Genomic DNA, 26525 nt, shown 5'->3' on the forward strand with positions numbered 1-26525 from the left:
GGTACCTTGAGCACCGCTATAATCGGATTCTGCGTATATCACATTATCAGTAGGAACTTAGTATTGAGCTACTAGCTGATATCTAACTCTTCTTATGAGGCTATGTACGACTGAAGCAAATGACACTTACTGGGAGCAGAAATATATATACTACCTTATATAATTATGTTTGAGTTTATGTATGCATGAAAACGAATCTAATTTCAAAATGCGTTCATATATTATTCAGTAAAAAGATGAAGCAAACCCGCATCGAATTGATCTTAATAATAATAATTAATAATTGTTTTGTTACGCTATTGGATTTATTTGGTGTATCAACTTTTGGTTTAAGTAAATCTACTCCTTGCACTTTGCCTCGCACTGTTCCTGAGTCTCGAATCGATTTGAATTGCCGCCGCAGCCACCGTAGTTGAACTCCTTGCATGCATTGTCTGTAGCGTAGTAGGACCAGCTGGGAAGTATAGCAAAGCATCTCATCAAGCCGATGCCATCACTGGCTGGCGGTAGACCACAAATGTCTGAGCACAGAGCACAAAGAGAAAGTTTCTTGCAAAAGTGGGAAATTCGGGATCAGTTATTTAGACTTACCATCCTTAAGAGCGATGGAAGCGCCGAAGAGAGCGATGAATACGCAAAGTACTCCTACAAGTTTCATTCTGTATATTTTCTTAGAGCTTTCGTTGATTGACTAGCTCAACTTGCAGCTGAACGCAATGATTTATAGCAAACACTGGCTATATGTACTCAATAAAGCTTATCAGTAGTTTTGTCTATGTACGTGTGCTTGAGAGTAAATCCAGTTGAAATAGATTTTTCAATGCCTTCGAAACATATTCAACAAGTGAGCGAAATCCAATAGGAATAGGAATTCAAATCATTCGGTGGAGTAAACCAGTTTTACACTTCGATTTACCCTCATTTTGAGGAATCGCGTACGCGTGTTTAGTCCCTTCTTAAGAACAGTAAAAAGAACAAAATGTGCAGAATTTTTGCACTTGTTCGGCTCTGTGTGTTAATATTTCGAGATGTGCTATCAATCAATGTAAAGTTATTAATTAGTTCAATTTATTAGATTAGTCATAAAAAAACATGTTAGCAGAACATGTTTTCATTGATTTTGAATTTGTTGGCTGTGGTTGGCCTTTCTGGAGAATTGCCCATATATGTATAAGAACAAAACCTTTGATCAAAACTATTTTACAATGTATCTATTGTATAAAACATTTATTCATATACCAAACAAGATCGAATTGAATTCAAGACAATTATTCTGAACTTCGTTTAATATGGTTTAATTTTTGATCACTCTTTTTTGTTAGGGGCACTGACGCCTCGCACTTTTATTCAGTTTTGGGAAAGGCAACCATATATGCAGTCATCCCTACTTGAGAAACCGCCCTCAATGAATCCGCAGCCACTGTAGATATATGTATAACATTCAATCTTCATCATCGGGGTCGAACATCATTTAGGAAAGTCCATTTTGCATAATGAAACCTCAGTGAGATTTTTTGGAGGCTTCCTTTTACACATCACCTCTGTCTCAGCTGGAAGAAGACCTACAGCGAAGGTCACGCTACGTGGATTAAGAAATCAGTAATGTCAGTAAATGGGCGGTGCAAAACAGGAGCGAATTAAATTGTAGAAACTTATTATGAATTGCGTTTGACATGGTTAATGTTTTGTCACGCTTTTAAGGGTCATAGATATTTCCCAGCTTCATTTATCAGAGGTATTTCTCTATATAGTCCAGGACCGAATTTCATTTTTTACGGTTTTTATGATCATATATTTATTTAGTGTATCAACTTTCGGCTTAAGTAAATCTATTAAATACTTAAAGTGAATATAAAAAATCAATGTGATATGCAAGTATATGAACTACTGAGAAATTACAATACGACGCTTAAAGGTGTTCGAAGAGTTCAGGATGCAACGTGGCATATATAGAATTTGTTTAGCTACGCTTACCAAACCTCTATTTCACACAAATTAGTTTAGGTATTCCACACGACCACATGAAAAATCGCTGCAGTACTTTTCTACTTTGTCTATTCATCGCTTGTGTAAGCATTTCTCCAAGCTTTGGGAATGATCATCGTACGGTCCAAGCACCACCACTTTCCCAGAATCAAATATTGCTGAATATGCCTCAGATGTCTATGCGAAAATACTTTAATTGCAATTCAAATATATGATTAAGAACTTTTTCAGAAATTATCATTTCAAATCTTTAAATATATATTATGTATGTATGTATAATTCCGAATTCCCACAGCGTAAACTTAACAAGCTGATTAATAAATAAAACACAATATCAGTAGCTCAGTTCTGGGAACTGAATTTGTTTGTCAACAGCTCGGGGAATTCCTGAACGGATTCCAAGACATTGAAATCGCTGCTGCGGCCATAGAAAAGTAAATACAAAATAAATTAACAATTGCAGCAACAATTTCTAGACTTCATTCATAATGGGAGCATACATACTAATAAATTGAGCCTATTGCAAATTACACTTCAGGGTATATTGGTTTTGGACAGAAACGGATGTTACCATAAGATTTTATGTGCCCGTATCATTACTAAGCTTTTTATAAAGAAGAAGAAGAAACAAATCAGTGATGGAATTGTTAATCACATAAGCAGATGTATTTCGATGTCGCCTAGATTATTAGCAAACAATAGCTCGCAATCGGTCATTCCCCACGCTGAATTGCTCAAATTTGATTTCGTTCAGCGCATTCGATCGGCTATAAAAAAATATTTTTCTTTTTGAACAGTTTTCAGCTGTTATGAAAAAAATGTTCCATTTTCTTAGCCAGACCTGATAGCGAACTGCTGCTTTGTACTTTTCATATACTCTACCAAGGGGTATTGGAGCTTTGTCATAAGAATTGAAAAAAAAAAAAACTCCTTAGTTTCCTATAAAAACTCAAAAACTTATAATCATTAAATGTTAATAATAATGATATGATGGTTCAGATTCCGAAAAATTTCAAAAATTTTTCCCAAGTGACTATGTTGTTTTTCTTTTCATGTCTGCTGTAGCACAGCTATGGATAGAGTATATAACTGTGCTACTGAATTAAGTTCAGTCCAGAAAAATATATAAACATTAGGTGCAGGCTCGAGCTGGAGTCAGTTTAGTCCAAATCTATCGCTGGATATACAAAGTTAACTTGTCAGCCAGAAAACTAACACAAAATTCTAATAAAAATGAAGTTATTTTTATTACTGCTTGTGATTTGTGCAGCTCATCAGGTGATCTGCTCGAACCCAAAAAATCGTATGTTACCAAAATGTGAAATACCGATTGGAATTCAATTTGCCAATTTGCCGATTTGTTGCTTTTAGCGGTATGCGAACTAGCCCATTCATTCAATGTCGATGTTTATACTTCCTGCCTGAATAGTGCGCGCCGTTGGACCTACAATGCCGCAACCAATGCTTGCATTAAGTTCACATATTTGGGCTGTGGAGGAAACGCCAACAATTTCCTGACCAAATCGCAGTGCTTACGGCAGTGTGTGAAAAAATAGTGAAAAATTTGATATTTATACTTCCGTTTTATTGATCTATGCAAAACAATCCAATCATATATAAAGCATATTTAGAATACACTCTATTGTGGAACATGAAATTATAGGGTGTACAGGTTTCGTGTAATTGTAAATCGTGTTCTAATTGATGATTTCATTTTGATAATTAGTATTTATTATTTTATTAACCATTTCATTATTCTTATCAATTTATACTAAATTACAAATAATAAATGAATCGTGCTTTGTTTAGGAATCGTTGTTTTATTGTAAATATTCTGGCATCAAAGTCTCAATCAAATGCAATTTCAGAAATAAGGTCATCCAGCTCTATTTAATATCATTTCAATAGCTGAGAATATCTTCATCATCAGACGTCGTACTGAATATTAAGAAATCTCAGTTTTCTATTCAGTTGTTTTCCTAATCGAATGCATTTGTCATACAATTATCAACCAATACAAATCATTTCAGCGGTACATTCTAAAATGTATGGAAAAAGCTGGCTTGACTGGCTTGAAGTTTAGTTTAAATTTGCAACCAGCTGTATTCGGTTCAACATGAAGTTTCTGGTGTCGTTCGTAGTGCTCGTTGTCTCCATTAGCAGCTGTTTTGCGCTCAAAGATGGTAAAACTCTATTTAAGGATTTCAATAATCATAAACTTATATATTTATTTATTTATTTTTTTTTTTAGAAGTTTGCGGTTTGCAACATTCAGTTCAAGGTATTTGTCATGCCTACATGCCAAGGTGGAGCTACAATATAGCAACTAATGAATGTGTGTATTTCATCTATGGCGGCTGCCGGGGCAATGCCAATCGCTTTGACACCAAAGAACTTTGTGAGGAAAAGTGCTTGGAATAAATGACAAACATTTAACAAACAATACAATTTCTTAACTTGAATTGATTTAAAAAATAATGATAATAATAAAAAAAATTCATTCAACTGTTTTTACTTGCTGAACAATACAAATCGCCAAGACTATAGGACTGCATTATATTTGACATTGTTGTACACAACTACACGAACAATGCAGCACTGAGAGCTGTATGGGGACATTTTCTCTTTAATTACTTGGAAACCTATAGAGTTTAAGTAAATTGCTCGATTTGCCAGCAGAGTAGGCCTCGCCGTTTCACTGTTGTGCTATGTCATACAGAATGACATTGATCCAGCTGTGAATTGAGGTTAGAGTGAAAGAGTTTTATGCGTTGGATCTAACAATCGGTTTACTACGCAACGTTGAAGTGTAAATTGTCTGCCTTTAAAATCTCAACTCAACTCAAATGCAATTGTACAAATATGTTCATCACGTTCCTCAGTCCAACTTCAGGAAGAGAATCGTGCTGAGTTTTTGATAATCTCAGCTCGGCTTTTTCGAAATCGAATTCATTTGTCATACAATTATTTACCAAGACAAATCGTTTCAGCGATAAGCAATGCTTCTAAAATGTATTTAAAAAGCTACTCCGACTGGCTTGAAGTTTAGTTTAGATTTTTATCCAGCTGTACTCTGTTCAAAGATACAACATGAAGTTTCTGGTGTCGTTCGTAGTGCTCATTGCCTCCATTAGCAGCTGTTTTACGCTCAAAGATGGTAAAACTCTATTTAGGGACTTTAATAGTCATAAACTAATTAAACTTTTTTTTGTAATTTGCATTTAGCGGTTTGTGGTCTGCCACCTTTTGTAAACGGTTTGAATGGTGTAGCCTGTTTGGGCAACTTTTCAGCATGGAGCTACAATATAACAGCTAATGAATGTGGGTATTTCATCTATGGCGGCTGCTGGGGCAATGCCAATCGCTTTGACGCCAAAGAACTTTGTGAGGAAAAGTGCTTGGAATAAATGACAAAAATTTAACAAACAATACAATTTCTTAACTTGAATTGATTTAAAAAATAATGATAATAATAAAATGAACACCATTATTCCCTTTCATTCAACTGTTTTTACTTGATGAGCAATACAAATCGCCAAGACTATATGACTGCATTATATTTGACATTGTTGTACACAACTACACGAACAATGCAGCACTGAGAGCTGTATGGGGACATTTTCTCTTTAATTACTTGGAAACCTATAGAGTTTAAGTAAATTGCTCGATTTGCCAGCAGAGCAAGCCTTGCCGTTTCACTAATATACTATGCTACACAGAATGTCATGGACCAGCTGTGCAGGCTAGAGACAAAAAAGATTACGAAATCGGATTTGCCATATTATTACTTTTTTTTCAATGAATCTCACTGCTCCCCCGATGTTTTCTATGATATTTATTATATGAAGAGCTCTATGAAATCGCATTATTTCTATTCATAATAATCACGCTGCTCCCCCGCTGTATTTCAATATATTTGTTGCAGTTGTCGAAATTCAATTTTATCCTTTCTAACATTGAACTTTTTCTGTTCATTTGAAAATGTTTAAGAGATATTATAATAAAAAATTCTTCTACTTGCTTACAATTAATTTGCATGTGTGAAAAGCTAATCCTAATTAAAATTAATCTCATAGTGAAATTTAAAATAATTCAACTAAATCTGCGATATATACAAATTTCTGGCTCATTGAATCAAATTGATCTAAATTTACTTTGCTATTTCCCATTAGACACACATATTTCACGGATATTAGGAAGATCATTCAGAGTTTGTGATTCATAATATGTGAATATGAATGTTTTCAGTTCATAGCAACCAAAATGAGGTTGGTTTTTGCACTTGTACTGCTCACTGCGTTACCTTTATGCGTTGTAGCTCCACGTGGCATAATTCTACAGAGCTCAATAATTTCTATCGATTTCAGTTTAGTTAACGCTACGTTATATATCAAACAGGTTTATGCGGACGCAAGCTTGCCATAAATAGACATATTGGCCGGGACTGTGGAATAAAGCGAATAAGATGGGCCTACGATTGGCTGAGTGCGAAATGCGTACAATTGACCGATATGGGTTGTCTTGGGGCTAACAATCGGTTTACTACGCAAGAAAATTGTGAAAAGCATTGCAAGAACATTAAGCATCATCCTGTGTTCGATAACTAAGAAATGTGAATAAATGATACATAGGTATATATGATACATAGGTATTTAAATAGACATCGAATTTTCATTTGCACTCGGGTAGTCTCTGCTCATATAACTAGATAATTTGTACCTCGCTAAGTCCGAAGATTTCAGAAAAAGTAAAATCGTGCTGAGTATTTGATAATCTCAGCTCGAGCAACGAGCTACAGCTTCCTTTAAAGTTTTTTTTTTTTTCCAAAAGGAATTCATTTGTCACACAATTATTTACCAAGACAAATCGTTTCAGCGATAAGCAATGCTTCTAAAATGTATTTAAAAAGCTACTCCGACTGGCTTGAAGTTTAGTTTAGATTTTTGTCCAGCTGTACTCTGTTCAAAGATACAACATGAAGTTTCTGGTGTCGTTCGTAGTGCTCGTGGTCTCCATCAGCAGCTGTTTTGCGCTCAAAGATGGTAAAACTCTATTTAGGGATTTCAATAATCATAAATTAATTAAACATTTTTTTGTAATTTGCATTTAGCGGTTTGTGGTCTGCCACCTTTTGCAGAAGGTCTTAATGGTGCATTCTGTGAGGCCTACATGCCAAGGTGGAGCTACAATATATCAGCTAATGAATGTGTGCAATTCATCTATGGCGGCTGTGGCGGTAATGACAATCGCTTTGGCTACAAAGAACTTTGTGAGGAAAAGTGCTTGGAATAAATGACAAAAAATTAACAAACAATACAATTTCTTAACTTGAATTGATTTAAAAAATAATGATAATAATAAAAAAAATTCATTCAACTGTTTTTACTTGATGAGCAATACAAGTCGCCAAGACTATAGGACCGCATTATATTTGACATTGTTGTACACAACTACACGAACAATGCAGCACTGAGAGCTGTATGGGAACATTTTCTCTTTAATTACTTGGAAACCTATAGAGTTTAAGTAAATTGCTCGATTTGCCAGCAGAGTAGGCCTCGCCGTTTCACTGTTGTGCTATGTCATACAGAATGACATTGATCTAGCTGTGAATTGAGGTTAGAGTGAAAGAGTTTTATGCGTTGGATCTAACAATCGGTTTACTACGCAACGTTGAAGTGTAAATTGTCTGCCTTTAAAATCTCAACTCAACTCAAATGCAATTGTACAAAATTTTCATCACGTTCTTCAGTCCAACTTCAGAAAAAGTAAAATCGTGCTGAGTATTTGATAATCTCAGCTCGAGCAACGAGCTACAGCTTCCTTGCGATAAGCAATGCTTCTAAAATGTATTTAAAAAGCTACTCCGACTGGCTTGAAGTTTAGTTTAGATTTTTATCCAGCTGTACTCTGTTCAAAGATACAACATGAAGTTTCTGGTGTCGTTCGTAGTGCTCATTGCCTCCATTAGCAGCTGTTTTGCGCTCAAAGATGGTAAAACTCTATTTAGGGACTTTAATAGTCATAAATTAATTAAACTTTTTTTTGTAATTTGCATTTAGCGGTTTGTGGTCTGCCACCTTTTGCAGACGGTGTTGATGGTAAATTCTGTCTGGCCACCATTCCAAAATGGAGCTACAATATAGCAGCTAATGAATGTGTGCTATTCTTCTATGGCGGCTGTGGCGGTAATGATAATCGCTTTAACGCCAAAGAACTTTGTGAGGAAAAGTGCTTGGAATAAATGACAAAAATTTAACAAACAATACAATTTCTTAACTTGAATTGATTAAAAAAAAAAAAAATAATAATAATAATAAAAACTATTCCTTTGCATTCAACTGATATGAATTGATGAGCAATACAAATTGCCAAGGTTATTTGAGCTGTAATATTGAATTGTGTTTGCTATTTGAATAGTATTCCAATCAATTTAAAAAAAAAAAAATGTATATAAGTTCTACACAACTACAGGAGAAATGCAGTACTGGACCTAGATCTAGCATAGAGCTACAGCAGTTATTGTTTGATTGAATTTTCTAAAACCTCAATGGACGCGATAATTGACCTGTTGGCGCTATGTTGCATCTCTCATGGCTACGTTAAGTATATAAATACATATATTCATAACAGATCTGGAGAAGCCGGCAAGGGCTTCATACAACCAGTTTGAAGTGCTGGCAAAACCCAATAAACCGAGCACAAATAATTATTGTTTTAAATAATCGTAACACTGCTTGTTGTGCAAAATAAATACAAATTCCGCTATAATTTGAAGGTTTGTTGTTTTTGCACAGAGAGCGACGCTTGACCCACAGATAAGATCCCAGCTGGTTTCAGCCTATATAACGAGTACCACACGCCAGCTCCAAGCTCAGTTACAATCGATTCAGTGAACAAATATCAGTTCAAAACTAAACCAAATTCAAAATGAAATATTTCGCTGTGTTTCTGCTGCTGTGCGCCCTCTTGGGCTCTGTGTTGGCTGGCCTCAAGAATCGTAAGTCTTCATGTGGGAAACCAATACCGGAAGAAATTGTATTACTGGCAATCGTGTCGGATTCTATATAAATAATATTGTTTTATTTTCAATCATTCATCTCATTTCATTTATTGATCAACGTAACTCTTCTCCTTCCTCTTCAGCTGTCTGTGGTGAGGAGTTTGGTAAGATCGGCACCTGTCGTGCCCTGCAGCCGATGTGGACTTACCGCCGGGACACCAATGAGTGCATCAACTTCAATTATAGCGGCTGCCAAGGCAACAACAATCTATTCGAGTCGAAGATCCTCTGCGAGAAGACCTGCAAAGTTTGAGTGAAATAATTGTACAAGTTGCGTAAATAAATGTTATATTTGTAATTTTATTCATATTAGATTAGCTAGTGTTTTATTTAATTATACTAGTTGCTGTAGACTTGAGATAGGTCCACTCTGGGCAGATGTCTGATGTTCATCTGATCGCTCTCTCTCTCTATATATTTTATTTACAATAAAAATATATATTGTATGTATTAGTGTATAAATATAACAAAGAAGTAGAATCAAGTATAGAGAACTACGAGGCTACAAGTCAGTGTCTGTTCCGTTGAAAGATGTTTGAAATACTTCCATTGATTTGCTCAAACAAAATTTTTACATTTTATGCCTTTAAAAATATATATTTAAAACAAATAAATTTAAAAAAGAAAATTTTTATCGATATAAAAAAATATATTTTTTTTATTAATACAAATAAACGTTAGAGATATATGATTTCATATTTCTTTCTTTAGATCGAGCAGGTATAAGATGTTATAATGAGTAGAAACGTTTTTTTCGTAATGAGTCTATTCTTTTATAGAGATATATCCAAAATATGATGAAATAAAAAATGATATATACAAATTGTCATGAAAAGTGCAATGAGTAAGTTCTAACTATATGATTTGTTGGTTATCTCAGTTTCATATGTAGACCCTGGTTAGATTAGAGCTAGAGTTCCGTGCTGTTATCGATGGGGGCTTTCCATGTTGACCCATTGCCTCCGGCTCTGAGTACAGCACAGATAAGCCCCACGCCATCTGCTGGTGCTGTACTTCTGCAAATGCCTTAGATGTCTGTCTATATGTACGGGGCTTTATATAGCCCAGTTGTGGACTGCAGCAATTGCAGTTTCAATTGCAAAATGAAGTACGAATATCTGTGGCTTACGGTGCTAGGGTGGCTGCTGTGCGTTGGCATGGTGAGCGCCAAGCCAGGTGGGTGGATCTGTTAGTGATTCTTGGACATACTCGAACTGAAGCATCCATTTCCTCTCAGATATGTGCAGAGAGCAGCATTCGAAGTCCGGCATGGAACAGGATGGCGCTGCCTGCATGGCCTATATGCCCAGCTGGACCTACGATTCGTCCAAGAATGAATGCATTGAGTTCGTCTTTGGTGGCTGCGGCGGCAATGAAAACCAATTCGGCAGCAAAAGTGAATGCGAAAAGGCCTGCAAGGACTAAGTTGACTCATCCCATTGAGACATCTCAAACCGGTTACAAGTGCTGCCAGAAATTCGGTGAAAACCAACAGATAAACCAACAAAATAAAAAATAAAACTAAATAAATAGTTATTAAATAAGCGAAGCGTAACTTGTGAAAAATAAACAACAACAAAAAATCACATTAAGTTAAAGGTTTTGTTTGTTCGCTTGACCCACACAGATGGCTCCAGCCGGTTTCTGCCTATATAACGAGCCCCACAAGCCGGCTCCAAGCTCAGTTGCAATCGAAACAGTGACCAAATACCAGTTGAATACCCAAGCTCAATTCAAGATGAAATATTTCGCTGTGCTGCTGCTGCTGTGCGCCCTCTTGGGCTCTGCATTGGCCACCCTGAAGAATCGTAAGTTCTCGAACACACCTCGCTGAAGTCAGCTTGCTCTGAATGCCATGAACATACAACAGAAGCCTAGGCAAATTAGATGTAGAAATCATTATTTATCACAGATGGAATTATATATAGATGATCTCCTTATCACAGATGTTTGATTAGCCACCTGCTCATTCTACACACGAATATTTAACACTATTTTATTTTCATTTAAAATGACATTTGCTGATGAGTTGTTAGTCAGAAACCAATCACATATCACGGCTCATTCTACTCAACTCAAACCTCGCTCTAACTCAACATTTGTCTCTTTGTTCAGCTGTCTGCGGTGAGGAGTTTGCTGAGATCGGCACCTGTCGCGCCCTGCAGCCAATGTGGTCGTATCGCCAGGAGACCAATGAGTGCATCTCCTTCAACTATAGCGGCTGCCAAGGCAACAACAATCTCTTCGAGTCGCAGAGCATTTGCGAGCAGACCTGCAAAGTTTGAGTGAAATACTTTTTTAATGTTTTTAGTAAATAAATATTTTTTTTGTTTAAATTGTTTAATATGATCATTTATTGTTTTATTTAACTTGATTTAACGTTAATTAACTGTGTGGTTGTAAATACTTGTGGCTCTATGCGTTTCTTGTTGCTGTTGGCTTGATTTTTTTTTTTTTTTTTTTTTTTTTTTTTTTTTGCAGTGAGATAAGTCTAGTCTAGGCAGATGTCTGATTTCTTAGCTATCTGTTCATTCTATACAAGAGCATATGTTTTTTTTATATATATATACTATATAATATGATGCATATGTTTGTTATTATTGTTGATATTTATAATCAATTGAAGTGGCTCTGCCAGCTGAAATCTCGATTTTGGGGCTACAGGTCAATGTCAGCTCTAGCCGCGAGAGATGTATCAGAGAAATATTTAGAATTTACTTGATGATTTTTTGTTTAGTTTGAAATATTTTTTTTGAAAAATGATTGTAAGGCCTTTGAAAAAGTTTTTTTTTCTATTTTAATTTAAACATTATTTTAATTAAATGATTATTTATATTTTTTTAACAAAATTTTTCAGTGTGTGCAAGTTTTTCTATAACTGATAGAGCTCACACTCTCTTCTGATCTCTCTCTCTCTCTCTCTCTCTCTCTCTCTCTCTCTCTCTCTCTCTCTCTCTCTCTCTCTCTCTCTCTCTATCTATCTCTTTATCTATCTTACTCCTTGTCTCTGCTTTGCTTAAACTCTCTGTGCTTAGGCTTTCAGCTGTTTTGCCACCTGTAAATCTCTAAAAGTCTAGCTAAGTATTCTACAAGTATTTCCAAAGTGAGTTTTTATTGTGTGTATGTGTGTGTGTGTGTGTGTTGTCCTCTAGATGCGTAAAACTAATGCTTAAATGCTAAGTCCGCCACATGGAATATATTTATATATATATTTATATAGTTTTTATAATCTAAAAATTAATAATTTTTTTTATTATAATGCTGCTTATTCGGTTTTGCTTGGCAGCGCGTTGCCATTGATGGCGGCTGCTGGGGCTGACGGCGACTCGGGACGCACTCCCGTGGCTGTGGCTGGCAGCTGCTGGGACTGTAGCTGCGTGGGCGTGGTTGGGGGCGACAGAGTGGCATGATGTTGCTGCTGCTGTTGTTGTTGTTGTTGCTGCTGCTGCTGCTGCTGCAGTTGCTGCTGTTGATGATGATGATGATAGGCCGCTGCCGACTCGGCCAGATCAAGCAGCGCAGCCGATGTGGAGCTAGTGGAGCCTGCACCACCACCGGCCGGACCCAAGCCATTCATGGTGCTGGCCGTCATGTCCTGTGCCTCGTGTTTCATGCGCAGCGCATTGCTGTTGTTGTTGTTGTTGTTATTGTTGTGGTTAACGGCATGCCCCAGCGCCGGATGATGGGCGAACGAGAGCGGCGGCAAGTGGAGACCCGGAAAGGCCAAGCCCGCAGCAGCTGCCGCATGCAGCGATTGCAGCAGTGCAGCTGAGTGCTCCTGCGCCTTGCGTCGCAGCTCTGCCACCGAATTGGAGCGTGGATCGTGTGAGCTGCCCCCACTGGACTTGGGCGACTCTGGCGAGCTGGCCGCCGAGCTGCTGCTCACAGGGACGCTGAGGGGCGCCATCACCGAAGACGAAGCCGTCGATGACGGCGGCATCGGCGGCGGCTTCAGCGAGCAGCACGAGCAGAGACTCTGGAACGGCGAAACACCTGAGGGAGAACGAGGATTATTGCATAAATTGAAATTATCAATTTGAAAATTGTTTTTGATGTCCATGCATCATCAGCTTGGCGCCGGCAGCAGCTGCTAATTTGATTAGCAGTTGCTTTTGATTTTGATTTTTCTTTGGCGCTTCGACGCTTTGATTGACAGCCCATCGATAGAGATTATGCCATTAGTCCACCCACCTTTGAGTCCCGGAAAGAGCGGCTGATGCGAAAACTGAGCCGCCAGATGCGGCGGCAGGAATAACGGTGGATGATTCGCGTTCCGCTGAGCCGCTGCCGCGGCGGCTGCTGCTGCGGCCACAGCGCTCTGCTCGCTGAGCACCGGACGAAAGCCGCAGCTACTGCAAGTAAATGGAAAACAGTTCAATATAGAGTCCATACATTGAGCATATTGCAGAGTATATTAGACTAGAAGACACCCTCTTAATTCAAAACAGTTGAATATAGAGTTGAGCATATATATTAGTATATTAGACTAAAAGATACCCTCTTAATTCAAATATTGATATGGCTGAGCACAGAAATAGAGCATACTAGAAAGTGTGCAATATTTATTTAAGGTCTAAAAAATTCAAATATATGTACATAAATATATAATATAACTATATTTATGTATTTTATATTAACAAACCCTTAAATAGGGTTCAATCTGAAGACATACATTGGATTATTTCATTATATCCAACAGAAGTGTATTTCAAATAGAGATTAAGTTTATCAAAATGCATCCTTTGATTACAGGGCATAATCCAAATTCCAGGGGCATCTGTTACTTACGGCTGTTCAACATCTCTTCTATGACTAATCGAATCGGTCTACTTCCAAAAATTCTTCATACTTAAAGTAGCTCCTAAAGCTTCCGCCTATGACTCAGATAGTATAGTCCCATATAAGTATGCCTAGCTTGAGAAAGTAATTTAACCCCATTCACTTGACAGGCTGAGCAATGGGAAAGTTTCTGATCGCTGTGGCCTTTCAGCTCTCTCTCTCTCCTCTCACAATTCTAGATGTATATATTGTATGTATGTGTGTGTGTGTGTGTGCGTGTGTGTGTGCGTGTGCGCGTGTGTATTCATAGATATACGTACTTTAAATATGCAATGGCAAATGATTCGCACCCAACACACAAACAGACGACACAGCTTTTAATTAACGCTTAATTGAAATAAATTAAAACATTTTTATGCGTAATTGCATTATTATTAATAAACCTAAATATTTTGTATATATGTAAAAACGAAAATAACAGCAGCTGCTGTCCCCTGTTGTTGTTGCTGCTGTCTAGGCCCCTACTCATTTTAATTGAATGAAATATAACGCTTAGGTCATACAGCAGCAGCAGCTCCCATTTGTCGTGTCCCCGAGCAAACAGTTAATGCAATTTAAACAATTTTAATTGATAAGCGAGCCAAACAGTTTTTAGAAAATACAACAAAATATATATGTGTGTGTAAGCATATAATGTTGCATGATATAGATAAATTATATGAATGGCATAATCCATTAATAAAATTAACAACGTTTTTTTATTAGTCATAATTGAGGCTTATTTTCTTTTTTTTTTTTTTTTGTAGCGCATAACCAAATGAATTCAATGACGCGCAAGAGAATTTCAATGCAAAATTAATGGTTAGAAAAAGTATATAAATAATTAAATAAAATTTAATGAACGAATCACGCCAATATATATACAAGTTAAGGAAATTAAATTATGATATGCAAAAATGCTAACCGATAAAAAAGAATTGAGTTTTTGCTAACACAAAGGAATAGATTTTATGCTCACATATTTCGTTTACTAAATTCGAATAGCCTCTGTTAGAGTATATAGAAAAGAAAATGCAATTTAATTTATTTCAATTTGCGCTAAGCTTTTCAGCGTTTAGTCCATTTGGAGCTGGTCCTGTGGGACTATTGGAGCTGGATGCAAATGTGTCCAAAATTTAATAACTCTTAGTGCGGCCTAACTCAACGCGAGGGGCCCACAGCAGACAGGTATGTGGTGTGGAGTGGAGTGGTGTGGAGTGGAGTGGATCAGGGAGACGGCCGTCCGGCAGCTCGGCTGCAGATGGAGTGCCGAACAAATCTCTGAATGCTAATCGAGTTGCGGGTGCAGAAAAAAACAAAAAACAGGCCATGGCAGGGAGACGGCCGAATGTCGCGACCACAGCCGCTGGGCCACAGTCGTCGCGGCTGTCGCTTTTAATTCTTTTCACTTGTTTTTTCCGCTCTAAACTTGACGGTTTTTGGCTTTTGCCTTTTGCCTTCCCGCACATCCTGCTCGCCCTTGTCCTAATTCAGCCCTGATTTTTTCTTTTCTTTTTTTTTGGGGGGGGTTTTGACCGCTTTACGTGCTTACTGCTGACTGTGGGGGGCGGGGGTAGCTGCTGCACACTATTTGGCTTGAAACAGAATTTTGTATGCGGCGAATGCGTAATTTTTTGGTTTTGTGTTTTTACAATTTTCATTATTTATTTTCATGTTGGACTTATGAATTTTTCAAAGAATTGTAAGCTATTTGTAAGGACATTGGATTAAGATGAAATTTTGAATTTTTGTTTATGGGAGAAGATTTTGTCAAAAAGAAAACTTCTAATGAGCACTTGAGTGGAATTAAAAATTATGTGAAAATGTGAAAAATGTTTTAGAATTAGACATATATATATAATATTTTAATAAATTTTTGGAATATATTCGTTCTGAATTATTTATATATATTATTCTATATACATTTTCTTAACATACTTCAATTATTTGTATTTTTTAAAGTCAATATTATATTTAAAATGTGCATGGTTTTCTATTTTTTAATATTCTATGTTCATCATTGCATTTAAATATTTTACATACAATTTTTATAGTAGTTAAACTCACTAAAAATATTTAAAAATAAAAAACATTCATTTTTATACTTTTTTAATATTTTATAAAATATGGTTTTGTTTTTAATTCCCAGATTTTTCGATTCGCATAGAAAGAGTCTTCAAACCAATTCAGACAGGACAGTCTAATTAGGCCCAAAAGGTAAATAAATGGTAATTGCAAAAGCAAGATTTAACAGAGTCTCTAGCTCGCACTAGAACGTATAGTATCTATAGTTCTATTTACAGACTCGAGCGGCGACCTGCGCGCTCTGTTCGGGTTGCAGCGAAAAAAGCAGTAAACTTAAATGTTTGCGTATAATTAAGCACTCATCCTTTGGTCGTAATTAAATTTTGCATGTGCACATCCAACAGCTGCCGCCGACTGAGCGAGTGAGTAAGAGTGGGAGAGAGAGGGGGAGAGAGATAGGAGGGGAGTGACGGCGACGCGGCTGGGCTCGGAGATTTCGTATGACTTGTCTGAGAAAATGTTGGCAGCATCAACGCGCCGAGCGCCGCAGGCGACAGGCGGGTCTGTTTGACATAGCCCCACGCCCAGGCAGCCAGGCAGCCAGGCAGGTCTGTGCTGCCGCCCTAATTGCAACACTCAACGGCGTGCCCAGTCAGAGACTGGCTGCTCTCGCACTCCTAATTAAGACATTCAGAAGCTCGAGTGTTGTCGTTGAGCTCGTTAGTTAGTACATAACTTTTGCTGTGGGCCAAGAGGCTACTGTGTGTGTGTGTGTGTGTGTATGTGACTTGAGCGTTTGTCAATGTCAGACTGAGAGGGAGAGAGAGAGGCAGAGCTCACCTGGCTCACAAAAAGTTTTCTTTAAATTTTCGCACTTTTCACAGATTGCCGTTTGCCAAGGAGAAAGTTTTTCCTCGACTTGGCTTAATGAATTTTTACACATGTTGCCCCCGTCCTGCCACGCCTTCACATACCGCCCCTTACTCTTAATTTTTCTGGCAAACATTTTAATGCTTTACGCAATTCTAACAAATTAAACTCGAGCAATCAACACCTCAACGGCTTAGCGGGCACCGCCATACCGAATCCCCACTTTCCTGAAGCCAAACTCAATTTCCGCAAAAATGTTTGTGTTGGCAAAAGTTCCATTTTCCACGAAGTACCCTAGACTTTTGAAATATTTACAAAAGCGGGTATAATTACGAAAATTATATGTTTTCTGAAAACTGTTTCAGAATACTCGGAACTGTTGTTTAGCAGAAACATAGAAGAATTCTTCAAAATTATATTGCATTTTAACATTTTTAACATAGTTTTAGGGAAATTAATGAAAGAGATTATTTAGGAGTCAAATAAAAAATATAAACAGGTCTACTTGCTACCTTTGTCTGAAATTATTTTCTACTTTCTACCCTAGCAACTAGCTAAAGCTGCTGCTCTGAACATTATACGCTTATTATATTAGGCAACCCAAAGTTGTTGTTGCTGTTGTTGTTGTTGGGTGGTTTGGGACCCTGTTGTTTGTTTGTTGTTAAGCGCGAGTCAGCGGCTTATTTTAATTGCATGATGAATATTAAAATATTTGCCCAATTTATTATTCAAGCATTCGTGCGCGCAAACATCAACGAGCCCGATACACATAGGTAAATGCTTATACATACATACATATATACGTGTGTATATAAGGTGTATATGTATACAATATGTTCAAGTATATATTTAGCTTGAATAGCTCATTTGATTTTTGGCCTCTGCCTGGGCATGCGGCTGTTTACATGTTTAAGTAGCTCGGATTTTATGTGCCTCGGCATCTAATAACATATTTAGTTAGTTGTGCATAAATTATTTGGCATATACAGCTCGGAATCTTAACTTTTTTCATAGTTTGCTACATAATTATAATTATAATTTCCTGTATAAATTTATAAGAGATTTCACTTTAAGCACGACCTAACTACTGGAGGCACTTAATTGAGCGGACGCAGGATAAAATGCTGTAATAAACCTATGTGAACATAAATATAGAGTTTCGTGAACCGGGTCTATTGAAAAAAAACAGTTCATAAATCGAATATGCATAGGTAATGAATTATTAAGCGAAAAAAAGGAAACTAGTTGTAATGGAAGTTATTCTATTTAGCTAACTATAAAGACAATTAATGGTAAATATCATAGATATAACAGATGAAACATCTCCCATACATGCTTGAAGGTCGGCCGTCGACAGACTAAGTAGACTAAGTTCATAGAAGAGAAATGGGAACTCGTAGCGAATGCTAAAATGCGAAGCTAAAACGAATAAGAATGGTTGCAAAGCCTGGAGAATATCAGCTAATACGATAGACCCATATATAATAAGTTCACAAACTCTAAAGCCTCTAAATGCCAAACTGTATTTTCTTCTTCTTATATAGATAATATATTATATAAGCTTAAACTGAGCACATTTCTTCGCAAATTTTTCGAGTCTTAAAACGATTTTCATTTCATCCGCCATAGATGAATCTCCTGCACTCATTCACTAAATAATAATAGCTCCATCTGGACATGAATGTAAAGCACGCTGGATCGTCAGCATGTGCAAGACCTGAATCAGCTGGCCGCTCCGCACAAATTGCTAAAGGTCTAACAAAGTTAGGATAGCTTGACAATGGAGATGTTCATGGTATTCTTACGATTCTTTATAGTCACTGCGATGGCAAATACTGGACTAAATTGCAAAGCGAAACTAGAACTAATATGAGCCGACAGAAAAAAATATTATTTATTCTTTAATTATTTAATTAATTATTTATTTAAGCTTGACCTAAAAACTTAAACAAATATGAATTTATTTTAGCTTTTCTTCTATCTATATACAATATACAGATAGTCAGATAAATATTAATAAGAGTTATGGCAATAAGAGTTTGGAATTCCTGGACTTAAATCGAATGTCTTCAAATGATTTCTTCCCTTTGGCATAATTAATTGACATTGATTGACTTTGCGAGCTGCTGAGCTGACATCAGCAGTGCAGTTGACTCGAGTGAATATGTGTGCTAGTTTTGTGTGTGTTGTTGTTTTTCGATTTGCATAAAATATACAAGAATTTGGAGATATAGAAATAGTTGAGTGCATGTCTAATGCGATGATAAATGCTTGCGATGAAACGCTTGACTTGAGCTGAGAAGCACAGAAGAAAGATGGAAGATAGAACATAGAAGCTAAAAAATGGAATATGGAAAGACAGAGACACACACACACACATACAGGATATCCGGCTGAAGGCATTTGAATAACAATAACGATATCAAAATGATATCAAAGTGCTGAGTGCATGAGCAGTGAGCCAAAGGCGATTGCCATTAGCATATCTGGTAAAGAAGTTGGAATTGATTTGGTCAACCGTTACAGCAACTACAACAACAACAACAACAGCAACAACAACAGCAACAACAGTGGCAGCTAACAGCGTGCAATGATTCAGCTAAAACAGCAGCCTGAGCAGCAGGAGTAGTGGCAGTCGACCTTCTGCCCAGTGGGTCGTCCGCACCCCCTCACCCACTCGCCTGATGCTGCGCTATTATATGCCGATCCGCATCCTGATTTCAAGTATTTTCTATTCTATTTGGTTTTTTATTGTGGTGTGTCGCTTTATTGTTGTTGTCGTTGTTGTCCGGGCGCGTTGACATGTGAGCTGAAGCGCGGGCCGCCCGTGGCTCTTTGCCGGCTGATGAGACCGCCCACCGCTAACCGACGCCGCTCATCCACTCACACTCCCCGTCGCACTCAGCCGCCTTTTGTGGGCCGCCGGGTGTGGCATATGGTTACATTGCCATCAACAACACAACAAACACAACAAACACGCGAAACACCCTCATTTACGCCCAATTACATTCTCAAGTTGGCTTTTTATGCGCGAAAACATTTGAAGTCGCCAATATGCATTCATCATATCCAGACATTTATTTAGAGCAATAAATAATGCTTGAATAAGTGAAGAGCAGGAGACAAGTTTCATAAGAGATCATTCTGATATCTAGCGTAGACTAAGGAGAAATACGTTGTCAATTATTGTTGTTAAGCGCTTTAAGAAATTCTGTTCTCGATAAACTTAATTTCTGTGTAAATCGAAAGGAAACTGATCCCCTTCCAATTCAAAATATCGGGACTCGACTGTAATTACTTTCAACTTTTCCTAATTTATACCATTTGTAAATTATATTTTCTGAAGCTAAGAATATTTTAATTTAACAAGAAATATGATAATTAAAATTGTTTTTTTTATATTATATATTCATAAAAACTGAACAAAATGCATAAGAAATGTAAAGTCGAATTTCAACATTAGAACCTATAAACAAATCTAGGCAATACTAAACTTCTGCTATAGGCAACTCTAAGCCAATGCTGGGATACAGCTCTAGGCAATTGACCATTGCCATATTAATGAACCATTCAAGCTGTCTATTAGTTCAATAAGAAGTTGAGAGCTAAAGACAATAATGTTGTTGCAGCTTCATTCAGGCGCTATGCCCTCGGTGATTAGACGCTGAGCAGCACGTGTTGGCCATATCAGTGCATCAGCATCATTAGATCTGTACTTTTTCTCTTTTCGGAGAGAGACAGAGAGGCACTCTTAATGTTTCCGCTGGCGCACACGACATCCGCTGACCGGAAGTGCGCCAATGGAATTTAAACGTTTTCATCCAAAACATTAACTGAATCGTCTTCCGCTGCGCACGCCTGCTCAATAGCCCGTGCCAGGTCCGGGGCACCGCAGGAGTCGAAAGGCGAGTCTCATGCCCATACCCAAGCAGTCGGCCAGCCCAACCTTCTCTAATATCATTACTGCTCTCATTGTGGTCGTTGTCTGGCTATAATAATACCAACTCCCACAATTCTGCTCTAGCTGTTCCTGCTTTCCTTTCTCCGGCTCGTAATCAATTGCTAATTTAGTCATCGTCGCCAAAAGGAGATGAAAAAAAAACACCCACATACACACACACACTGATTCTTTAGGGATGATTCCATTTTCAACTGCTGCCTTGGATTTGTAAATATTTGCTTGGAAAATTGCTCTCGGGGGGTGGCGTTCTGTTTGCTTTGCCCTGTTCTCTTTATTCGTTTTCCCTTCTCTTCTCTTCTTTTTTTTTTTTGCTGGCAGTTGTTCTTCTGGTCTTTGGCATTGTTGTTGTCAAATTGACGACAAAATGCGACACTTGCCATAAATTTATTGTTTGTTGTTGCTTAATGCCATTGTAAGTGAGGCTTAATGACACGCAAGCAATTAGCAGATCGTTGAGTTTTAATCGCGTTGCTTTACAGGGGTTGTTAGCCAGCGCCTTGACATGAGTAGCTCAATTTGCGTGTGTGTGTGTGTGTGTGAGTGTGTGTGTGCTATAGATGACCCCAGGCATGAGCTAGAGCTAGTTACAGAAGCTGCAAGTTATTTGAAATGCTAATTAAATGTAACGAAAAATAAATAAATAAATCAAAATGGAAGCTAGTATCTTCATTAACATTTTCTACGGCCTATTCCAAAGGCTAAAATTTGGTTTGGAAAATGATTTGCATTTATTACAAAGATAATGCAAAAATATATAATTTTTAATGTATAAAAAAAGCATGAAATAAAATAAAATAAATAAATAAAACATATATATAAAAAATAATTAAAATAAATAAATAAAACAAATATATAAAATTAATTGAAATAAATAAATAAAACAAATATAAAAAAATAATTGACTAAAAAAATAAAAAAATTTTATTCAAAATCTTTAAAGGCATACGCCCATCAAGTCACATACATATAAGCATAAATATATGTATGTATATATATAATAATATATCTATATTCACACACACACAAATGTCTTAAAAATCAGCTGATTCATCACATCAAATCTACATCAAGTGCTTAATCTAGTTAGGGAATTACTACAAAGTGAGATATTACTGGTACTTACGTATCGTTGGCAACGCTGCCAGCGCCAAAGCTGCCAAAGATGTGACTGCCAAAGGCTGCGGCGGCGGCCGCCGAATGGGGCAGCTGGGCCGCATGGGGCGTGGTTGGCGTTGGAGTGGACGAGGCCGAGTTGTTGGACGAGGCGGCCATGCGTGAGCCCGTGGTCAGCGACATGGGGCCGCCCACCTCGATGGGCGAGTCCGTGTTGCGTGAGTTGGAGGGGCTGTTGGGGCCCAGGCCGGCGGCGAGGGGCGTGTGCTCACGCATGGCGCCAGGCGACGGCGAGCCGGCGCTGATCGAGCCCAGCGACTGCGAGGCGGAGTGCGGCGTGGCGGTCAGCTGGGCCGAGGACAGCGGTCGCTCGTTGTCGCTGGAGTCGAGATGATGGCCGCCCGTGGGACTGCGCGAGTGCTGCTGCTCCATGGGCCCGTTGGTGAGAGGACTATGCGAGCGCTGGCGCGGCGGCAGATCATCCATATCGTCGTCGATCTCGCCGGTGATATCGGGCGAGGACTCACGCGAGTCATGAAGCTAAAAAAAGAGTGGAAGCAGGGCAGGGGAGATATAAGTGATATAGAGATATACAATGCAATGCCCACAAGGAGTAATTTCTTTTAGAGCTAAACACGTTTCCCCCAATCTGCTGCTCCCTGCGCTTACCTTTTCCAATGAGCTGCTGCTCTCGCCATTTTCCCTCTTGCGCTGCTCATCCTTGAGTCGCTCCGCTTTGCGCCATTTGGCGCGTCGATTCTGGAACCAGACCTGCCAATGACAAAGAGATTGTGGGTAAAGTTAGAAAATTGCTTTCGTACTACGGCTGAGTGCTGTTATTTATGCTGTGGGCCAAACTTGTGACTCGACTTGGCTGCCAGCCAATTGAAAATTGGAAAACTTTCGTCACAAGCACACACTCATATATATGTGTGTGTGTGTGTGGGGCAAAAAAACAATAAACGAAATTTTCCACCTCAGAAACTTTAACAATTTGTTGTTGTTTGCCAACCAACAGCCGCACGGCGCTCGCAGCACTCAGCCCTATTGTCTCTGCCAAGGCATAAACAAACAAAATCTGATTTTCAATTTTGCACAGGCACACAAAACAAATTTGGCCTGTAATCAGCGCCTAAATTGGTAAGGGCGAAGCAGGAGGAGGTTGTCCCACACACACACACACACACACACATGCTGCCTCATCACTAATGAGCTTCAATCAAGACAATGCCCAGGCATCCTTCGCATCCTTGGCATCCTTTTGCCTGCTTGCTTATGCGCGCGTGTTTCCTTTTTCTTGCTATTGCTATTATTATTATTGTTGTTGTTGTTGTTGTTGTTGCTACTGTGTGTTTGCTTTTAGTTCCGGTTACGCTGATTCCATGCTTAGAGCGCCCCCTAATGGGATTTCTAACTTAAGGAGGCGCCATCTTGTATGGCTATACATATACCTCTCTCTCTCTTTCTCTCTTGCTTTCTTTATGTGTGTGTAAGTAAATTTCCTAATCAAAATTCAAATTAGACATTGTGCAAAAGTTCGCATTGTTGTAATCATAACGCAACATAAAACAATTTCAACATTTTGCGCCTCTAGGCAACTTTCTCTCTCGCTCTCTCGCTCTCACTCTCTCTGTCGCTGTCTTTCTTTGTCTCACTTGCTCCAGTGCTATGGCCGCCATGTTGGCTTTCTACCAGACACAATACACACTCCCACTTAACCAAACACTACCCCAACCCCAACCCAGAACGGGCTCCAGCTAACAATAAATTGCGCACAATCCAACCCCCAAGAACCCACCACCTAGCCATCCAGCCACCCAACCACCCAGGCAACCCCATAAAGCTCCTTGCAAAGTTATTGCAGGAGCTTCTCTCGCACATATATTTATATATATACATATATTTTTTTTTTGGTGGTGACGCCCACCAGTTACTTAATACAATATTTATGCCATAAGCACATTACCAATAAAATATGGCTGGGTAAACTTTTGCCAAGTGCAGCCGTAGCCCTCGGGGGCTCGCCTGAGCGAGACGCGTATAGCTGGGCGCGAGCGAGACAGACAGTGTAGCTGGCGGTGCTCGGAGCTCTGGTTATTATCATGACAAAAATTGAATAATGAAAAACAATTGTGTGCGTCTGCCTTGACTTTAGCCCACCCACACGCAGTTCGCCCTCTATCTCTCACGCTCTCTCTCTCTACCACCCCTCTCTCTCCTTATACGTAATTCTTTTATTTTTCTCCTTCAATAATAATTTCATGCACAATTTTGCTTGGTTTTATAGCAATACCTACCCAAAAAGTAAACCCCCACAGAAAACATTACCATATTTCTTATTTATTCAATTCGCTTGGTTTAGTTTCTTGATTGCTTCTCGTCTCGCCCACTTTGAGCTGAGCTGCGGCAAGTTTTTCACTTTTGTTGGCTTGTTTTTTGCCTTTTGGCATATTCATTTACAACGTGGCTAATTGATTTCGTTTGGCAACAATTTTATTTTCTGACGGTTTAATTAATTTTTTATTTTTATTCGAAGGGAGAAAATAATGAGCATTTTTTAAGAATTTCTGATTCAATGCATACTTTTAGGTGCAGCGCTTAAAATATTTTAGTAGAGACTTTTTTGCAGTAAAAAGGAACTTATTTCGGTGGCTTAAAACTTCTTAAAGAATATATTAAAAAAATAATAAAATAAATTGACCAAAAATATAATATTATACTTTTCTGATAAATATATTAAGAAAAAAATTAAATTAATTTGCATAATAATATTTTAAGCAATTTTTGAATACATAAAATAAAATAAATACAAAAATAAAAGTTTTGTATTTTAAAAATTATTTTCCATAATATAACAACTGGAAAATGAAATACTTATATACAAAATTGTATTGAAAGTAATTTAGATAGAAATGTAAATTGATATTAATACAAAACACTCAGATGCAACATAATTTAATTCAAATAAATAAAGAAATATCTGATTAGAGAGAATTCCCTGTAAGGCATTTACCAAATATTATCCTTATCGAAAATCACACCCATTTTTCTGATAATTATGAAATGAAACTAAGCATTTTAACTGCCAAACAAGCGATTAGCAAACTGTCTTATATATTTATATATCCCTAATTAATACTTGGTACCTTTTGATTCCCTTTGAAAAAAAGTAAAAATAATGTTGCAACAGCAAGAAGTGGAAATCCAACTTGAAGCAATTTTATATTTCTTTTATGCTTCTGCTGCCAAAGTAGTCCACATTCGCTTCGGAGCACACGTCGCGACTCATAAGTGTAAGCATTTCGCAAGAGCACTCCCTATAGAGAGAGCACAGCAGTCCTACTTCAAATACCTTATTTACCTCTCCGTCAGCGAGCGAACAGAAATGGGAAATAAAACGCCCGAAGGCGGCAAAAGTGCTCATAATTTAGCTAACAATGCGAATGGGACATAAGGTAAACATTGGAATACAGGGTATCAGGTCTCATAAGAGTAAAAAAAAAAAAAAAGACCAGAGAGAAAGAAACATTGCGGTCACAAGTTACAAAAAGCGATTTGTGTTGAATAAAGCAAAAACAAACAAGCAAACGGCGGTAAATAAAGCAAAGTTGTTGAGCAAAATGGAAACAATGCGAGCCAAAACAAGGAAAGGTAAACACCACCCAGAAGAGAGAGAGCGGGAGAGCGAGAGGAAGCACAGCAGGACGGGGAATGTAACTGAGGATGTGGCTGAGGCTGAGGCTGAGGCTGAGTCTGATCGGCCCGGGGTAATTATGGCAAGTGCGCACCATTAGCTTCCGCAAACAGTTTGGCGGGCCGATGACGCAGCTCAAGTGGAATGAATGAACAGATGTGTTAATATCAAACGCATTTCGTGAACCCTTTGCAGCAACAACAGTTGCTGCCGCAGCAGCAATAATTGGGCTACCGCAACAGCAACACCCCTCAATGTATCCGCCCATCGCCGCCGGCAGCGGGCATATGCAGTGCGGGCCATCAGCTTGGATCAGCATTAAAGGATTATTGAAGCAAATGCAATTATTTGACAGCCCAGCGCAGCCCTGCACTGCCAACCCCTTTGCCCGGGCGACGTCTTGAGATGTGGTGGTGCCAAGTGGTTTGGCTGCTCGAACTACTTTCTGCCCAATTCCCATAGTCTGTGATTATAATAAATTATCAATTATTGGTATTATATGCGGTCGTGAGGGCGGTGTGGGCATTGTGGGTGTGGCACTCGACATTGTCATGCTGCAGACATAATTCTAAGCGAATTATCTACGAAATGAGAAGTTTCTGCGGCGCCAGGCGGGGTAATCGGCACTGCTGGCAACTTTTCTCAATGAATATTAATAGTTTGATTTCGAGTTGTAATTGAGATCAAGGAGCTCTACCTAAGGGTGGGAAATCTGATTCTCAACCAGCAAAAATAGTTTGGTCTAGGATGTGATGTTTGCTATATTACCGGAGATTAGTTTCGAAGAACTTTTATATATTTTTTTAATTTAATTTTTTTTTTTTCGATCTTTAAACTTTAATAGTATGACAATAAAAATTTATTTTATTTGGAATAAATTGACTAGAGTCGAAAAAATTAAGTATGGTTTAATCTTTTAATAGAATAAATTATATAATAATAAATTATTTAATATTAGAATAAGTTAATTATTTAATATTGCACAGCACAAAAAG

At 38.1% G+C, this 26525-nt stretch overlaps 10 protein-coding genes across 10 annotated transcripts in view; 8 read left to right on the forward strand and 2 right to left on the reverse strand.

Annotated features, from left to right (window-relative positions):
* Positions 1–283: 283 nt before the first annotated feature.
* Positions 284–742, reverse strand: LOC115563908 (tabkunin 2). The gene is made up of 2 exons (XM_030387584.2): positions 592–742; positions 284–521 (listed from the first exon to the last, which is right to left on the reverse strand). The coding sequence occupies exons 1-2, from the start codon at positions 656–658 to the stop codon at positions 340–342; spliced, it is 249 nt and encodes an 82-aa protein (XP_030243444.1). The 5' UTR covers positions 659–742; the 3' UTR covers positions 284–339.
* Positions 743–3117: 2375 nt separating this feature from the next.
* On the forward strand, positions 3118–3676 carry LOC115563906 (PI-actitoxin-Afv2a). Its single transcript, XM_030387582.2, has 2 exons — positions 3118–3289; positions 3358–3676. The coding sequence occupies exons 1-2, from the start codon at positions 3220–3222 to the stop codon at positions 3540–3542; spliced, it is 255 nt and encodes an 84-aa protein (XP_030243442.1). The 5' UTR covers positions 3118–3219; the 3' UTR covers positions 3543–3676.
* A 394-nt stretch (positions 3677–4070) lies between these two features.
* LOC108658641 (kunitz-like toxin PcKuz3) lies at positions 4071–4500 on the forward strand. The gene is made up of 2 exons (XM_018111299.3): positions 4071–4169; positions 4238–4500. The coding sequence occupies exons 1-2, from the start codon at positions 4103–4105 to the stop codon at positions 4405–4407; spliced, it is 237 nt and encodes a 78-aa protein (XP_017966788.1). The 5' UTR covers positions 4071–4102; the 3' UTR covers positions 4408–4500.
* A 509-nt stretch (positions 4501–5009) lies between these two features.
* LOC149091759 (male accessory gland serine protease inhibitor-like) lies at positions 5010–5486 on the forward strand. The gene is made up of 2 exons (XM_089258061.1): positions 5010–5143; positions 5212–5486. The coding sequence occupies exons 1-2, from the start codon at positions 5077–5079 to the stop codon at positions 5391–5393; spliced, it is 249 nt and encodes an 82-aa protein (XP_089114187.1). The 5' UTR covers positions 5010–5076; the 3' UTR covers positions 5394–5486.
* Positions 5487–6894: 1408 nt separating this feature from the next.
* LOC149091760 (kunitz-like toxin PcKuz3) lies at positions 6895–7371 on the forward strand. The gene is made up of 2 exons (XM_089258060.1): positions 6895–7028; positions 7097–7371. The coding sequence occupies exons 1-2, from the start codon at positions 6962–6964 to the stop codon at positions 7276–7278; spliced, it is 249 nt and encodes an 82-aa protein (XP_089114186.1). The 5' UTR covers positions 6895–6961; the 3' UTR covers positions 7279–7371.
* Positions 7372–7842: 471 nt separating this feature from the next.
* On the forward strand, positions 7843–8255 carry LOC115563680 (male accessory gland serine protease inhibitor-like). The gene is made up of 2 exons (XM_030387014.2): positions 7843–7980; positions 8049–8255. The coding sequence occupies exons 1-2, from the start codon at positions 7914–7916 to the stop codon at positions 8228–8230; spliced, it is 249 nt and encodes an 82-aa protein (XP_030242874.2). The 5' UTR covers positions 7843–7913; the 3' UTR covers positions 8231–8255.
* A 579-nt stretch (positions 8256–8834) lies between these two features.
* LOC115563679 (kunitz-like toxin PcKuz1) lies at positions 8835–9351 on the forward strand. Its single transcript, XM_030387012.2, has 2 exons — positions 8835–8986; positions 9133–9351. The coding sequence occupies exons 1-2, from the start codon at positions 8917–8919 to the stop codon at positions 9300–9302; spliced, it is 240 nt and encodes a 79-aa protein (XP_030242872.1). The 5' UTR covers positions 8835–8916; the 3' UTR covers positions 9303–9351.
* Positions 9352–10078: 727 nt separating this feature from the next.
* Positions 10079–10641, forward strand: LOC115563678 (male accessory gland serine protease inhibitor). Its single transcript, XM_030387011.2, has 2 exons — positions 10079–10225; positions 10287–10641. The coding sequence occupies exons 1-2, from the start codon at positions 10081–10083 to the stop codon at positions 10472–10474; spliced, it is 333 nt and encodes a 110-aa protein (XP_030242871.2). The 5' UTR covers positions 10079–10080; the 3' UTR covers positions 10475–10641.
* A 13-nt stretch (positions 10642–10654) lies between these two features.
* On the forward strand, positions 10655–11455 carry LOC108658733 (boophilin-G2). Its single transcript, XM_018111383.3, has 2 exons — positions 10655–10857; positions 11165–11455. Exons 1-2 carry the CDS (start codon positions 10677–10679, stop codon positions 11332–11334), a joined length of 351 nt encoding a protein of 116 aa, XP_017966872.2. The 5' UTR covers positions 10655–10676; the 3' UTR covers positions 11335–11455.
* Positions 11456–12176: 721 nt separating this feature from the next.
* Drgx (Dorsal root ganglia homeobox) overlaps positions 12177–26525 on the reverse strand; it is a 37717-nt gene continuing 23368 nt past the window's right edge. The window contains exons 5-8 of the mRNA XM_030387007.2: positions 22506–22607; positions 21847–22376; positions 13241–13401; positions 12177–13042 (exon numbers count right to left, since the gene is read on the reverse strand). Coding sequence (XP_030242867.1) covers positions 12315–13042; positions 13241–13401; positions 21847–22376; positions 22506–22607 — 1521 coding nt within the window. The 3' untranslated portion in view covers positions 12177–12314. The remainder of the gene's footprint in view (positions 13043–13240; positions 13402–21846; positions 22377–22505; positions 22608–26525) is intronic.

The sequence above is a fragment of the Drosophila navojoa genome, chromosome 3 (genome assembly GCF_054131105.1).
Source record: "Drosophila navojoa isolate 15081-1374.11 chromosome 3, UAZ_NAV_1.0, whole genome shotgun sequence".
NCBI lineage: Eukaryota > Metazoa > Arthropoda > Insecta > Diptera > Drosophilidae > Drosophila > Drosophila navojoa.

Coding starts and splice junctions, on each gene's coding strand:
- LOC115563908 (XM_030387584.2), bottom strand. CDS start 658: ATGAAACTTGTAGGAGTACTTTGCGTATTCATCGCTCTCTTCGGCGCT. Junction 522..591: donor TTCCATCGCTCTTAAGGATG/GTAAGTCTAAAT, acceptor CTCTGTGCTCAG/ACATTTGTGGTCTACCGCCA.
- LOC115563906 (XM_030387582.2), top strand. CDS start 3,220: ATGAAGTTATTTTTATTACTGCTTGTGATTTGTGCAGCTCATCAGGTG. Junction 3,290..3,357: donor CTGCTCGAACCCAAAAAATC/GTATGTTACCAA, acceptor TGTTGCTTTTAG/CGGTATGCGAACTAGCCCAT.
- LOC108658641 (XM_018111299.3), top strand. CDS start 4,103: ATGAAGTTTCTGGTGTCGTTCGTAGTGCTCGTTGTCTCCATTAGCAGC. Junction 4,170..4,237: donor CTGTTTTGCGCTCAAAGATG/GTAAAACTCTAT, acceptor TTTTTTTTTTAG/AAGTTTGCGGTTTGCAACAT.
- LOC149091759 (XM_089258061.1), top strand. CDS start 5,077: ATGAAGTTTCTGGTGTCGTTCGTAGTGCTCATTGCCTCCATTAGCAGC. Junction 5,144..5,211: donor CTGTTTTACGCTCAAAGATG/GTAAAACTCTAT, acceptor ATTTGCATTTAG/CGGTTTGTGGTCTGCCACCT.
- LOC149091760 (XM_089258060.1), top strand. CDS start 6,962: ATGAAGTTTCTGGTGTCGTTCGTAGTGCTCGTGGTCTCCATCAGCAGC. Junction 7,029..7,096: donor CTGTTTTGCGCTCAAAGATG/GTAAAACTCTAT, acceptor ATTTGCATTTAG/CGGTTTGTGGTCTGCCACCT.
- LOC115563680 (XM_030387014.2), top strand. CDS start 7,914: ATGAAGTTTCTGGTGTCGTTCGTAGTGCTCATTGCCTCCATTAGCAGC. Junction 7,981..8,048: donor CTGTTTTGCGCTCAAAGATG/GTAAAACTCTAT, acceptor ATTTGCATTTAG/CGGTTTGTGGTCTGCCACCT.
- LOC115563679 (XM_030387012.2), top strand. CDS start 8,917: ATGAAATATTTCGCTGTGTTTCTGCTGCTGTGCGCCCTCTTGGGCTCT. Junction 8,987..9,132: donor GTTGGCTGGCCTCAAGAATC/GTAAGTCTTCAT, acceptor CTTCCTCTTCAG/CTGTCTGTGGTGAGGAGTTT.
- LOC115563678 (XM_030387011.2), top strand. CDS start 10,081: ATGTCTGTCTATATGTACGGGGCTTTATATAGCCCAGTTGTGGACTGC. Junction 10,226..10,286: donor CATGGTGAGCGCCAAGCCAG/GTGGGTGGATCT, acceptor ATTTCCTCTCAG/ATATGTGCAGAGAGCAGCAT.
- LOC108658733 (XM_018111383.3), top strand. CDS start 10,677: ATGGCTCCAGCCGGTTTCTGCCTATATAACGAGCCCCACAAGCCGGCT. Junction 10,858..11,164: donor ATTGGCCACCCTGAAGAATC/GTAAGTTCTCGA, acceptor CTCTTTGTTCAG/CTGTCTGCGGTGAGGAGTTT.